Source organism: Oncorhynchus nerka, unplaced genomic scaffold (assembly GCF_034236695.1).
Source record: "Oncorhynchus nerka isolate Pitt River unplaced genomic scaffold, Oner_Uvic_2.0 unplaced_scaffold_1817, whole genome shotgun sequence".
Lineage (NCBI taxonomy): Eukaryota > Metazoa > Chordata > Actinopteri > Salmoniformes > Salmonidae > Oncorhynchus > Oncorhynchus nerka.
This window is the reverse complement of record NW_027039506.1, coordinates 22948-35728: the sequence shown is the minus strand read 5'-3', so window position 1 is coordinate 35728 and position 12781 is coordinate 22948. Positions and strand designations below refer to the sequence as shown.

The window sequence follows — 12781 nt, the reverse complement described above, 5'->3', positions numbered from 1 at the left end:
GGTGACGTCACTTGCTCTGACACCTCGAAGTAGTGGTTTTGTGGAGCGATGGGTAACGGTGTTTCGTTGGTGACTGATGTTGATGCGTGCAGAGGGTCCCTGGTTCGCGCCTGGGTATGGGCGAGGGGACAGATTAAAGTTATACATACTGTTACACAGTATCAATGTAACATATTTGCTAATTTAACAAGCAAATTACGTTTAAATGAACCAGTAGATAGCGTTTTGAACATAATTCTGTTTACCTAAGAATAAAATACACAAGATTGGTCTAAAGAGCTTCAATGTTTTGGTTTTAGGTTTGCTCGCAAAGCACAGCGTGTTTCAATCAGAAGCCTTTTGTCGCTGTTGAAGAAGTCCTCCTGTCACGTCCACTAGATTATACGTCACGCAAGAAGCATCCCTGATGAAGACAGCTTGGCTGTCGTAACGTTGGTAATTAAATTATTGCATCTGAGCTCCAAGAGTGTGCAGCTCTCTTTTATTTTCACGCAAAAAGCATCACCTGAAAAACTCATACTCGCCATCTGCTAACTAGAGGGGGTAACGCAGTTTGGAAAAATATGATTTACAATGTTCAGTCTGGCAAACAATGTCATAAGAAGTCATTTAATTTTTGTTCTGACTTGCGCTGCAAACTGTGGAACCTTATATAGACAGGTGTGTGCCTTTCCAAATCATGTCCAATCAATTTAATTTACCACAGGAGGACTCCAATCAAGTTGTAGAAACATCTCAAGGATGATCAATGGAAACAAGATGCACCTGAGCTCAATTTCAATTCTCATAGCAAAGGGTCTGAATACTTATGTAAATCAGTTATTTCTGTTTAAAATATATATACATTTGTAATAATTTCTAAAAACCTGAATACTTTAAAAGGCACTGTATGTATAAACATATATTTTCCTTTGTTTTCCAGTAACCCTATCACCCCTTCCCTGATTGGAGGGAACTAATGCACAACAACTATTTGGCTTCTAAGTCCGGCTTATACATACTATGTACATTTTACAGACACAGTGTATTATACAATAGTTATATTTAGTTTGTTTTTAATCCTATCCTTCAGTTACCCTAAACCTCTCCCATCGATCTCTGAAGACCATCCAGTCCTATCCTTCAGTTACCCTAAACCTCTCCCATCTGTCTCTGAAGACCATCCAGTCCTATCCTTCAGTTACCCTAAACCTCTCCCATCGATCTCTGAAGACCATCCAGTCCTATCCTTCAGTTACCCTAAACCTCTCCCATCTATCTCTGAAGACCATCCAGTCCTATCCTTCAGTTACCCTAAACCTCTCCCATCTATCTCTGAAGACCATCCAGTTACCCTAAACCTCTCCCATCTACCTCTGAAGACCATCCAGTCCTATCCTTCAGTTACCCTAAACCTCTCCCATCTATCTCTGAAGACCATCCAGTCCTATCCTTCAGTTACCCTAAACCTCTCCCATCTATCTCTGAAGACCATCCAGTCCTATCCTTCAGTTACCCTAAACCTCTCCCATCTACCTCTGAAGACCATCCAGTCCTATCCTTCAGATAGTATCGAGTACAGTATATACATATGAGATGAGTATGTAAACAAAGAGGCATAGTTAAAGTGGCTAGTGATACATCTAGTGAAGATGCAGTAGATGATATAGAGTACAGTATATACGTATACATATGAGATGAATAATGTAGGGAATGTAAACATTATATTAGGTAGCATTGTTTAAAGTGGCTAGTGATATATTTTACATCAATTCCCATCAATTCCCATTATTAAAGTGGCTGGAGTTGAGTCAGTGTGTTTGCAGCAGCCACTCAATGTTAGTGGTGGCTGTTTAACAGCCTGATGGCCTTGAGATAGAAGCTGTTTTTCAGTCTCTCGGTCCCAGCTTTGATGCACCTGTACTGACCTCGCCTTCTGGATGATAGCGGGGTGAACAGGCAGTGGCTCGGGTGGTTGTTGTCCTTGATGATCTTTATGGCCTTCCTGTAACATCGGGTGGTGTAGGTGTCCTGGAGGGCAGGTAGTTTGCCCCCGGTGATGCGTTGTGCAGACCTCACTACCCTCTGGAGAGCTTTACGGTTGTGGGCGGAGCTGTTGCCGTACCAGGCGGTGATACAGCCCGCCAGGATGCTCTCGATTGTGCATCTGTAGAAGTTTGTGAGTGCTTTTGGTGACAAGCCAAATTTCTTCAGCCTCCTGAGGTTGAAGAGGCGCTGCTGCGCCTTCTTCACGATGCTGTCTTTGTGGGTGGACCAATTCAGTTTGTCTGTGATGTGTATGCCGAGGAACTTAAAACTTACTACCCTCTCCACTACTGTTCCATCGATGTGGATAGGGGTGTTCCCTCTGCTGTTTCCTGAAGTCCACAATCATCTCCTTAGTTTTGTTGATGTTGAGTGTGAGGTTATTTTCCTGACACCACACTCCGAGGGCCCTCACCTCCTCCCTGTAGGCCGTCTCGTCGTTGTTGGTAATCAAGCCTACCAAATCAAATCAAATCAAATTTATTTATATAGCCCTTCGTACATCAGCTGATATCTCAAAGTGCTGTACAGAAACCCAGCCTAAAACCCCAAACAGCAAGCAATGGAGGTGTAGAAGCACGGTGGCTAGGAAAAACTCCCTAGAAAGGCCAAAACCTACTGTTGTGTCGTCCGCAAACTTGATGATTGAGTTGGAGGCGTGCGTGGCCACGCAGTCGTGGGTGAACAGGGATTACAGGAGAGGGCTCAGAACGCACCATTGTGGGGCCCCAGTGTTGAGGATCAGCGGGGTGGAGATGTTGTTGCCTACCCTCACCACCTGGGGGTGGCCCGTCAGGAAGTCCAGTACCCAGATGCACAGGGCGGGGTCGAGACCCAGGGTCTCGAGCTTGATGACGAGCTTGGAGGGTACTATGGTGTTAAATGCTGAGCTGTAGTCGATGAACAGCATTCTCACATAGGTATTCCTCTTGTCCAGATGGATTAGGGCAGTGTGCAGTGTGGTTGAGATTGCATCGTCTGTGGACCTATTTGGGCGGTAAGCAAATTGGAGTGGGTCTAGGGTGTCAGGTAGGGTGGAGGTGATATGGTCCTTGACTAGTCTCTCAAAGCACTTCATGATGACGGAAGTGAGTGCTACGGTGTGGTAGTCGTTTAGCTCAGTTACCTTAGCTTTCTTGGGAACAGGAACAATGGTGGCCCTCTTGAAGCATGTGGGAACAGCAGACTGGGATAGGGATTGATTGAATATGTCCGTAAACACACCAGCCAGCTGGTCTGCGCATGCTCTGAGGGCGCGGCTGGGGATGCCGACTGGGCCTGCAGCCTTGCGAGGGTTAACACGTTTATATGTTTTACTCACCTCGGCTGCAGTGAAGGAGAGTCCGCATGTTTTCGTTGCAGGCCGTGTCAGTGGCACTGTATTGTCCTCAAAGCGGGCAAAAAAGTTATTTAGTCTGCCTGGGAGCAAGACATCCTGGTCCGTGACTGGGCTGGTTTTCTTTTTGTAATCCGTGATTGACTGTAGACCCTGCCACATACCTCTTGTGTCTGAGCCGTTGAATTGAGATTCTACTTTGTCTCTATACTGACGCTTAGCTTGTTTGATTGCCTTGCGGAGGGAATAGCTGCACTGTTTGTATTCGGTCATGTTTCCGGTCACCTTGCCCTGATTAAAAGCAGTGGTTCGCGCTTTCAGTTTCACGCGAATGCTGCCATCAATCCACGGTTTCTGGTTTGGGAATGTTTTAATCGTTGCTATGGGAACGACATCTTCAACGCACGTTCTAATGAACTCGCTCACCGAATCAGCGTATTCGTCAATGTTGTTGTCTGACGCAATACGAAACATATCCCAGTCCACGTGATGGAAGCAGTCTTGGAGTGTGGAATCAGATTAGTCGGACCAGCGTTGGACAGACCTCAGCGTGGGAGCTTCTTGTTTTAGTTTCTGTCTGTAGGCAGGGATCAACAAAATGGAGTCGTGGTCAGCTTTTCCGAAAGGAGGGCGGGTGATAGAGGAAAATATGTTTGAAATGACTAATTATGTATACATTCCAATCAGAAACTGACTAGTCCAAATGCTATAATGTATTGTCCCTCTTGCTCCCTTTCACAATTGTATATAATGTAGTCAGGAAGTTTAGTAACAATGAAGGTCTGTTCTTTAAGTTCATTCAGTTGTACAAATCTCCAGGTGGTGGGAACGGGCCATCTCCAAAATGGTCGGGAATGTTGATTTATGCTGACTGTCCTTGACTTCGTGCTGATAACGCGGAGGCTTGAGAATTAGAGGGGCCCTCTGTTTGTGAAACGGAACGTTTGGAAAACGCTGACGTCATTTTCAGTTTATAACCTGTGGTAATGTGTGTAAGCATTTAGTACTCTCTGGAATTAAACGCTCTTTAACCTGGCTTTTAAGACTGGTCTCGATCTACTTCATGCATAATTAATGAACTTACAACTCATTAAATGAATTAGAAATGAGTGCTAATTGGTTTTGGCAATTAAAGAATAAAAGCAATTTAAAATTCCTCTATCACCTTGACACATTTGAAACTGCTTATCCCAGTTACTAATAAGCATGCACCCATTAAGAAAATGACTGTAAAAACTGTTAAATCCATGTGAATTGATGAGGAATTTAAAAATGGTATGATGAAGAGGGAGGCAAAAGACGGAAATGACTGCAACACTTAACATAGAGCTGCAGTCAGTTTCAGAATGGGTGTCAAGGAATACGTTAGTCCTAAATATTTCTGATTACCTTAAAAACTCTTGGTGTTCCGTTCGGGGGCAGTATTTTCATTTTTGGGAAAAAAACGTCCCCGTTTTAAACGGGATATTTTGTCAGGAAAAGATACTAGAATATGCATATAATTGACAGCTTTGGATAGAAAACACTCTAACGTTTCCAAAACTGTAAAGATATTGTCTGTGAGTATAACAGAACTGATGTTGCAGGCGAAAGCCTGAGAAAAATCCAACCCGGAAGTGCCCCAGGTTTTGAAAGCGCTGCGTTCCAATGACTCCGTATATGGCTTTGAATGTACCATCAACGAGCTTACGCTTTCTACTTATTCCCCAAGGTGTCTACAGCATTGTGACGTAGTTTTACGCATTTCTGTTGAAGAATAGCCGTATGGGGGCACATTGCGTAAGTGGTCACATGGTGGCTCCGAGAGAGATTCTCGCGTAAAGTGCAGAGGTAGCCATTACTCCAATCGGTCCTAGAGAAAAAGGATTGATTCTAAACAACGTTTCCCATGTTTTTGTCGATATTATGGAGCTAATTTGGAATATTTTTCGGAGTTGTGACCGCAATTTCCAGGCGATTTCTCAGCCAAACGTGAAGAACAAACAGAGCTATTTCGCCTACAAAAATAATATTTTGGGAAAAAATGAACTTTGGCTGTCTACCTGGGAGTCTCGTGAGTGAAAACATTTGAAGTTCAAAGGTAAACGATTTAATTTGATTGCTTTTCTGATTTCCGTGACAAGTTTGCCTGCTGCTAGCAAGGCATAATGCTATGCTAGGCTATGATAAACTTACACAGATGCTTGTCTAGCGTTGGCTGTAAAGCATATTTTGAAAATCTGAGATGACAGGGTGATTAACAAAAGGCTAAGCTGTGTTCCAATAGATTTCATGAATAGGAATATTTTCTAGGAAGATTTATGTCCGTTGCGTTATGCAAATTAGTGTCAGATGATGATAACGGTCCCGTTCACGGGCTGGGTGTCACTACAGGTTAAGTTACATGGCCTACTATGCTAATTCTGTAGCGGTATTGTTAGAGGGGGCTAAAGAAATATTTTGTTGGTGGGCCAGGCAGGTATTAACCCTAGTTATTAAAGTTAGTTATTACCTATTATAACATTGTTATTATTATTATTAAATATTATTAAATCCGAAAGGATGAGAATAGAATAGATAGAGTAGCGCTTCCAGACACATTCTAAACATGATGGAGTATTAAAGGAGGACTGTAGCATCTAATGATGAAACATTATGGAGTCTTAAAGGAGGACTGTAGCATCTAATGATGAAACATTATGGAGACTTAAAGGAGCCTTGTAGAATCTAATGATGAAACATGATGGAGTCTTAAAGGAGCCTTGTAGCATCTAATGATGAAACATTATGGAGTCTTAAAGGAGGACTGTAGCATCTAATGATGAAACATTATGGAGACTTAAAGGAGGACTGTAGCATCTAATAATGAAACATTATGGAGTCTTAAAGGAGGACTGTGGCATCTAATGATGAAACATTATGGAGACTTAAAGGAGCTTTGTAGAATCTAATGATGAAACATTATGGAGTCTTAAGCTTTAATTTGTGGTATTGCACTTGTGAATGCATGAAAGTAACTTTTTTCTAATAAAAAAAAATATATATTTTGCACTCTGCAATTTCACCGGATGTTGTCGAAATGTTCCGCTAGCGGAATCCCTAGCCATAACAGGTGTTAATGTGTTTGAACCAATCAGTTGTGTTGGGACAAGGTAGGGGTGGTATACAGAAGATAGCCCTATTGGGTAAAAGACGAAGTCCATATTATGTCAAGAACAGCTCAAATAAGCAAAGAGAAACAACAGTCCATCATTACTTTAAGGACCACCACAATAATGGAAGATCCAGAGTTACTTCTGATGCAAAAGTTCAGTAGAGTTACCAGCCTTAGAAATTGCAGCCCAAATAAATGCTTCACAAAGTTCAAGTAACAGACACATCTCAACATCATCGGTTCAGAGGAGACTGCGTGAATCAGGCCTTCATGGTCGAATTGCTGCAAGGAAACCACTACTAAAGGACACCAATAAGAAGAAGAGACTTGCTTGGGCCAAGAAACACGAGCAATGGACATTAGACCGATGGATATCTGTCCTTGGGTCTGATGAGTCCAAATTTGAGACTCATGTCTTTGTGAGACGAGGAGTAGATGAACAGATTATCTCCGCATGTGTGGTTCCCACCGTGAAGCATGGAGGAGGAGATGTGATGGTGTGCGGGTGCTTTGCTGTTGACATTGTCATTGATTTATTTATTCAAGTCACACTTAACCAGCATGGCTTCCACAACATTCTACAGCTATATGCCATCCCATCTGGTTTGGGCTTAGTCCCACTGTCATTTGTTTTTCAACAGGACAATGACCCAACACACCTCCAGGCTGTGTAAGAGCTATTTTACCAAGAAGGAGAGTGATGGAGTGCTGCATCAGATGACCTGGCCTACACAATCCCCCGACCTCAACCAAATCAAGATGGTTTGGGATGAGTTGGATCGCAGAGGTGAAGGGAAAGCGGCCTACAAGTTCTCAGCATATGTGGGAACGCCTACAAGACTGTTGGAAAAGGATTCCAGTTGAAGCTGTTTGAGAGAAAGCAAGGGTGGCAACTTTTGAAGAATAAAATATATATTTTGATTTAACACTTGTGGTTACTACATGATTCCATGTGTTTTTTAATCATTTTGATGTCTTTATTATTCTACAATGTAGAAAATAGTAAAAATAAAGAAAAACCCTTGAATGAGTAGCTGAGTCCAAACTTTTGACTGGTACTGTACATTCAATTCCGTAACAGCTCCAGTGGACATTCCTGCAGTCAGCATGCCAATTGCCCGCTCCCTCAGAGATCTGTGGCATTGTTGTGTGACCAAACTGCACATTTTCGAGTATCCTTTTATTATCCCCAGCACAAGGTGGACCTGTGTAATAATCCAGCTGTTCAATCAGCTTCTTGATATAACACACCTGTCAGGTGGATGGATTATCTTGGCAAAGAATAAATGTTGTATAAATGTAAAAAATTCTGCTATCTTTTTTGTTCAGCTCATGAAACATCCAACACTTTACGTGTTGCGTTTATATTTTTGTTTTTTGTTGTTACTATCAGTTTTAGGAACATTTACCCAAAATATGACATCAGCGATAATCAAAATGTTGAAAATCTGTGAATGTCTAAATAAGAAATTGGTCCAATTAAACAGCAATGTGTCGAACCCTTTCAACAACGGGGAGATGTTACTGATGTGCTTTGTATCTGCGACGTAAAAACAAGTTTTGGACTTCCACACAAAATTACTTCTTTAGTTATTTTATGTTTAAGGAAGTGTGTAGGTCACATTCTGTATCATACAGCTATGAATGTTATATATTTAGAACCACCTGTTTAATTGGAATCCAGCGACGTCTGTGTCTTCAGTGTCCTAGAACTGTCTAGTTTTTTGTGTTCTGACTTGTAAAACAGGATGAATAAGTAAATGTAAACATAGCAGTAATTACCAGGAAGCTCTACATTTGTTTTAAAATCACACTAAGATTGTTAACACTGGCCTCAGTTTATTGAGAGATCTGATTTAGGATTTACCCTCGTAGCAAGGTTTTTTTATCATGTGGTTTCATTTGGGTCTCTATTTAAAAATAACACTATCTTTGGCAGGAGAAAGACCAGACTCAGAGGAACCAGAGCCAGGGACGTCCAAACCAGCAAGACGACACCACTGCTCCCAGTGTGGACAGTGTTTCAACCACAAAGCACACCTGAAACAACATGAGAGGATACACACAGGGGAGAAGCCTTACCACTGCTTCCAATGTGGAAGGTGTTTCAACCAGTCGGGGGCGCTGAAACGACATGAGAGAATACACACAGGAGAGAAGCCTTACCACTGCTCCCAATGTGGAAAGTGTTTCAACCATTCGGGGATGCTGAAAGAACATGAGAGAATACACACAGGAGAGAAGCCCTACCACTGCTCACAATGTGGAAAGTGTTTCAACCGGAGTGGACACCTGAAACAACATGAGAAAATACACACAGGAGAGAAGCCGTACCACTGCTCCCAATGTGGAAAGTGTTTCAACCATTCGGGGATGCTGAAAGAACATGAGAGAATACACACAGGGGAGAAGCCTTACCACTGCTCCCAATGTGGAAAGTGTTTCAACCATTCGGGGATGCTGAAAGAACATGAGAGAATACACACAGGAGAGAAGCCGTACCACTGCTCACAATGTGGAAAGTGTTTCAACCGGAGTGGACACCTGAAACAACATGAGAAAATACACACAGGAGAGAAGCCGTACCACTGCTCCCAATGTGGAAAGTGTTTCAACCATTCGGGGATGCTGAAAGAACATGAGAGAATACACACAGGAGAGAAGCCGTACCACTGCTCCCAATGTGGAAAGTTTTTCAACCAGAGAGGAAACCTGAAACGACATGTGAGAATACACACAGGAGAGAAGCCTTACCAATCCTCCCAGGGTGCAAACCATTTGCCCATTTAGGAAGCCTGAAAGAACACATTAGACTGCACACAGAGAAGAAGGCTTAGAAACGCTCAGACTGTGGGAAAACATATTACTCATAAGTCACTTAAACATCATGAGAGAATCCACACAGGAGAGAGAAATTACTTCTCTTAGCGTGTATGTTGATATTTCACATCACATGACTTAAAATTCATCAGAGAACATACACAGTGCTCCTGTTGTCTTATATTGTTGACTGACAATGTGTTTACCTGTCTTTACCATATGTAATTAAATGTTACAGGGTATACTCAAACATATATTTGTTTGTTTTTATTAGAAAACATGAAGTGAATATGGAGTCTGTCAGTTTGAATATAAAGAAGATCAGGTTCCTTCTTTTAAACTGTCCTTTTTTTAAACTCTGACTGTGTGTTTATCTGGGTGTGTCATTCCTCCAGCACTACAGATAATCAAGTGATATTTGGATGTAATGCATTAGTTCCATTGTTGACATTTGCATTGTAGCCCACTGATGATTTAATGACATGAAAATGTTCAGACTCTGTAATGGAAAATGTTAATTGTTTGTGTGTCCACATAACTGAGTATGTGACTAACCTTGTGAAACTGTATTATAAGCTCCTGTTCTTGGGAGTATCATCCTGTGTTGCAAACCAATTTGCACCTGTGTCCTTGTATGAATAAAGTCCCGCCCAGGAACAGGAAACTATAAAGATATGTGCTAATCACTCAATACTTCAGGAATTCCGACGGTCTACACTGCACTGTGTAACTCTGTTATTCTCTCTGAGCTCAGAAATAAAGAATCTTGGTTTGACTTGGACTCCAGCAGATCCTTATTTTATAATATCCACCACAACTCTCCCACAGATTGCTGTGTATTATTGTCTAAATGAAAAGTTCCTCTTTCGACTTTCCTGGTGGCATTTACAAGCCTCCTACTGGTTGAATAAACGTTGTTACCCGAATGATGAGATTATAATTTTATTTGTCAAATGGCAACCAAGCATCGATCATCATGTCACCAGAATAAGAACCTCAAAATGTATTGGAAAGGAGCATCAAGCTCATCACGTGCACTTTCACCACCCTGTGAAGTTCATAACTTATTTAATCTGTAGCCTAATAAACTACATGGTTTCTCAAGTCATAGTGGGAGGACCACACAACATATCATGTGACTCCAAGTTAACTAAGATGTGATTGTTATCATTAAGGAGTTTCCACAGCCATTTCTCACTTAGACATTTTTACTGACACAAATATACAAACAAATTGTCAAACGAAGTAACAAATCGTCTGTCAGCATTTATAAAAGTGTACAGGCATATCCTGTTTCCATCAACCCAGTCATTACTTTTGAAATGGTTGGATCAATATCCACCTTGATGATGTGGATGAAGCCTGATTTGGAATGTCTGAGTAGTTCTATATGATGTCATAATTCACCCCTCTGATTATCAAGTGATATTTGGAATGTCTGAGTAGTTCTATCTGATGTCATAATACACCCCTCTGATAGTGATACATTTGCTCCATTGTTGATGAACTCTGCCTTGTTGGCCGCAGATCGGCAGTTCCAGAGGCTACCGGAGACCTGGAACTCCACGTGGGTCGTGCGCGCTGGGACCACCAGATTAGGGTGGCCGCGGCCATGCGGTGTGGAGCGTTTGTATGGTCTGTGCAGAGAGGAGAGAACAGGGATAGACAGACACATAGTTGACAGGCTAGAGAAGAGGCTACGCTAATGCAGAGGAGATTGGAATGACAAGTGGACTACACGTCTCGAATGTTCAGAAAGTTAAGCTTACGTAGCAAGAATCTAATTGACTAAAATGATTAAAATGATACAGTACTGCTGAGGTAGGCTAGCTGCGTTGTTGACACTACCCTAATCAAGTCGTTCCGTTGAGTGTGAAGTTTCTACAATGCTGCTTTTCGGGGGCTAGCTGGCTAGCTAGCAGTGTTGGTTACGTTACGTTGCGTTAGGAGAACGACAATAGCTGGCTAGCTAACCTAGAAAATCGCTCTAGACTACACAATTATCTTTGAAACAAAGACGGCTATGTAGCTAGCTACGATCAAACAAATCACACCGTTGGGACTGTAATGAAATGAAATGAAAATGCGATACTACCTGTGGAGCGAAGCGGAATGCGACCGGAATGCGAAAGTTCTATTCAGTAGACGTTGGCTGGCTATTGGCTAGCTAGGAGTGTCTCCTACGTTAAGGACGACAAAATAGCTGGCTAGCTAACCTCGGTGAATTAAGATAATTACTCTAAGACTACACACTCTAACTACACAATTATCTTGGATACGAAGACAGCAAAGACAACTATGTAGCTAGCTAATACTACACTAATCAAGTCGTTCAGTTGAGTGTGATAGTTACTACAGTGCTACGGTAGCCGGTGAACGTATGCTAGCTGGCTAGCTGCTAGGCAGATAGGAGGACGACGAAATACGATAATAACGCAATTATCACTCTAAGACTCCACACTCTAAACTACACAATTATCTTGGATACGAAGACAGCAAAGACAACTATGTAGCTAGCTAACACTACACTAATCAAGTCGTTCAGTTGAGTGTGATAGTTACTACAGTGCTACGGTAGACGGTGAACGTGTTGGGCAGATAGGAGACGACGAAATACAATAATTACGCAATTATCTTTGATACAACGACGACTATGTAGCTAGCTAAAGACAAGGCAAATAGGAATGGCAATATCGGCAATATCGGCTGCTATTATCCTCAATTTTCCATCCACGTTGTCAGACACCAGTGACTTGTCATTGTTGATTTTATTTGCGCAAAATGTCATTGAAGATGCTCCAAAGATTTTTACTATCATTCTTCATGTCATTTATCTTTGTTTCATAGTGTACTTTCTTCTTTTTATTCAGTTTAGTCACATGATTTCTCAATTTACAATAGGTTTGCCAATCAGTTATTCAGCCAGACCTATTTGCCATCTTTTTTGCGTCCCTCTTCATCATACCATTTTGTAATTCCTCATCAATCCACATGGAATTACCAGTTTTTACAGTCCTTTTCTTAATGGGTGCTGCTTATTAGTAACTGGGATAAGCAGTTTCAAATGTGTCAAGGGCAGTGTCTGGTTGCTCATCATTACACACCAAGGGCCAACAAATATTATTTACATCAACAACATAGGAATCACTACAAAAAAATGTATGACCTCTTATACACAATATTAGGCCCAGCCTTTGGAACTGTGGTTTTCCTAGACATGGCTACTATATTGTGATCACTACATCTGATGGATCTGGATACTGCTTTAAAACCCATTTCTGCAGCATTAGTAAAGATATGATCAAAACTCATTAATGATTTCATTCCTCTACTGTTTGTAACTACCCTGGTAGGTTGATGGATAACCAGGTTGCCAGCACTGGTTACAGTTTGAAGCTTTCTCTTGAGTGGGCAGCCTGATCACAGCTTTCCTCCAGTATTAGTTAATTAACAGTGTCTTGAGTTTA

At 41.7% G+C, this 12781-nt stretch overlaps 1 protein-coding gene across 1 annotated transcript; it reads left to right on the top strand.

Moving 5' to 3' along the window:
* Window positions 1-7823: 7823 nt before the first annotated feature.
* LOC135567773 (zinc finger protein 135-like) lies at window positions 7824-10089 on the top strand. The gene has a single exon (XM_065014995.1). The coding sequence runs from the start codon at window positions 8385-8387 to the stop codon at window positions 9282-9284; it is 900 nt and encodes a 299-aa protein (XP_064871067.1). The 5' UTR covers window positions 7824-8384; the 3' UTR covers window positions 9285-10089.
* Window positions 10090-12781: the final 2692 nt, after the last annotated feature.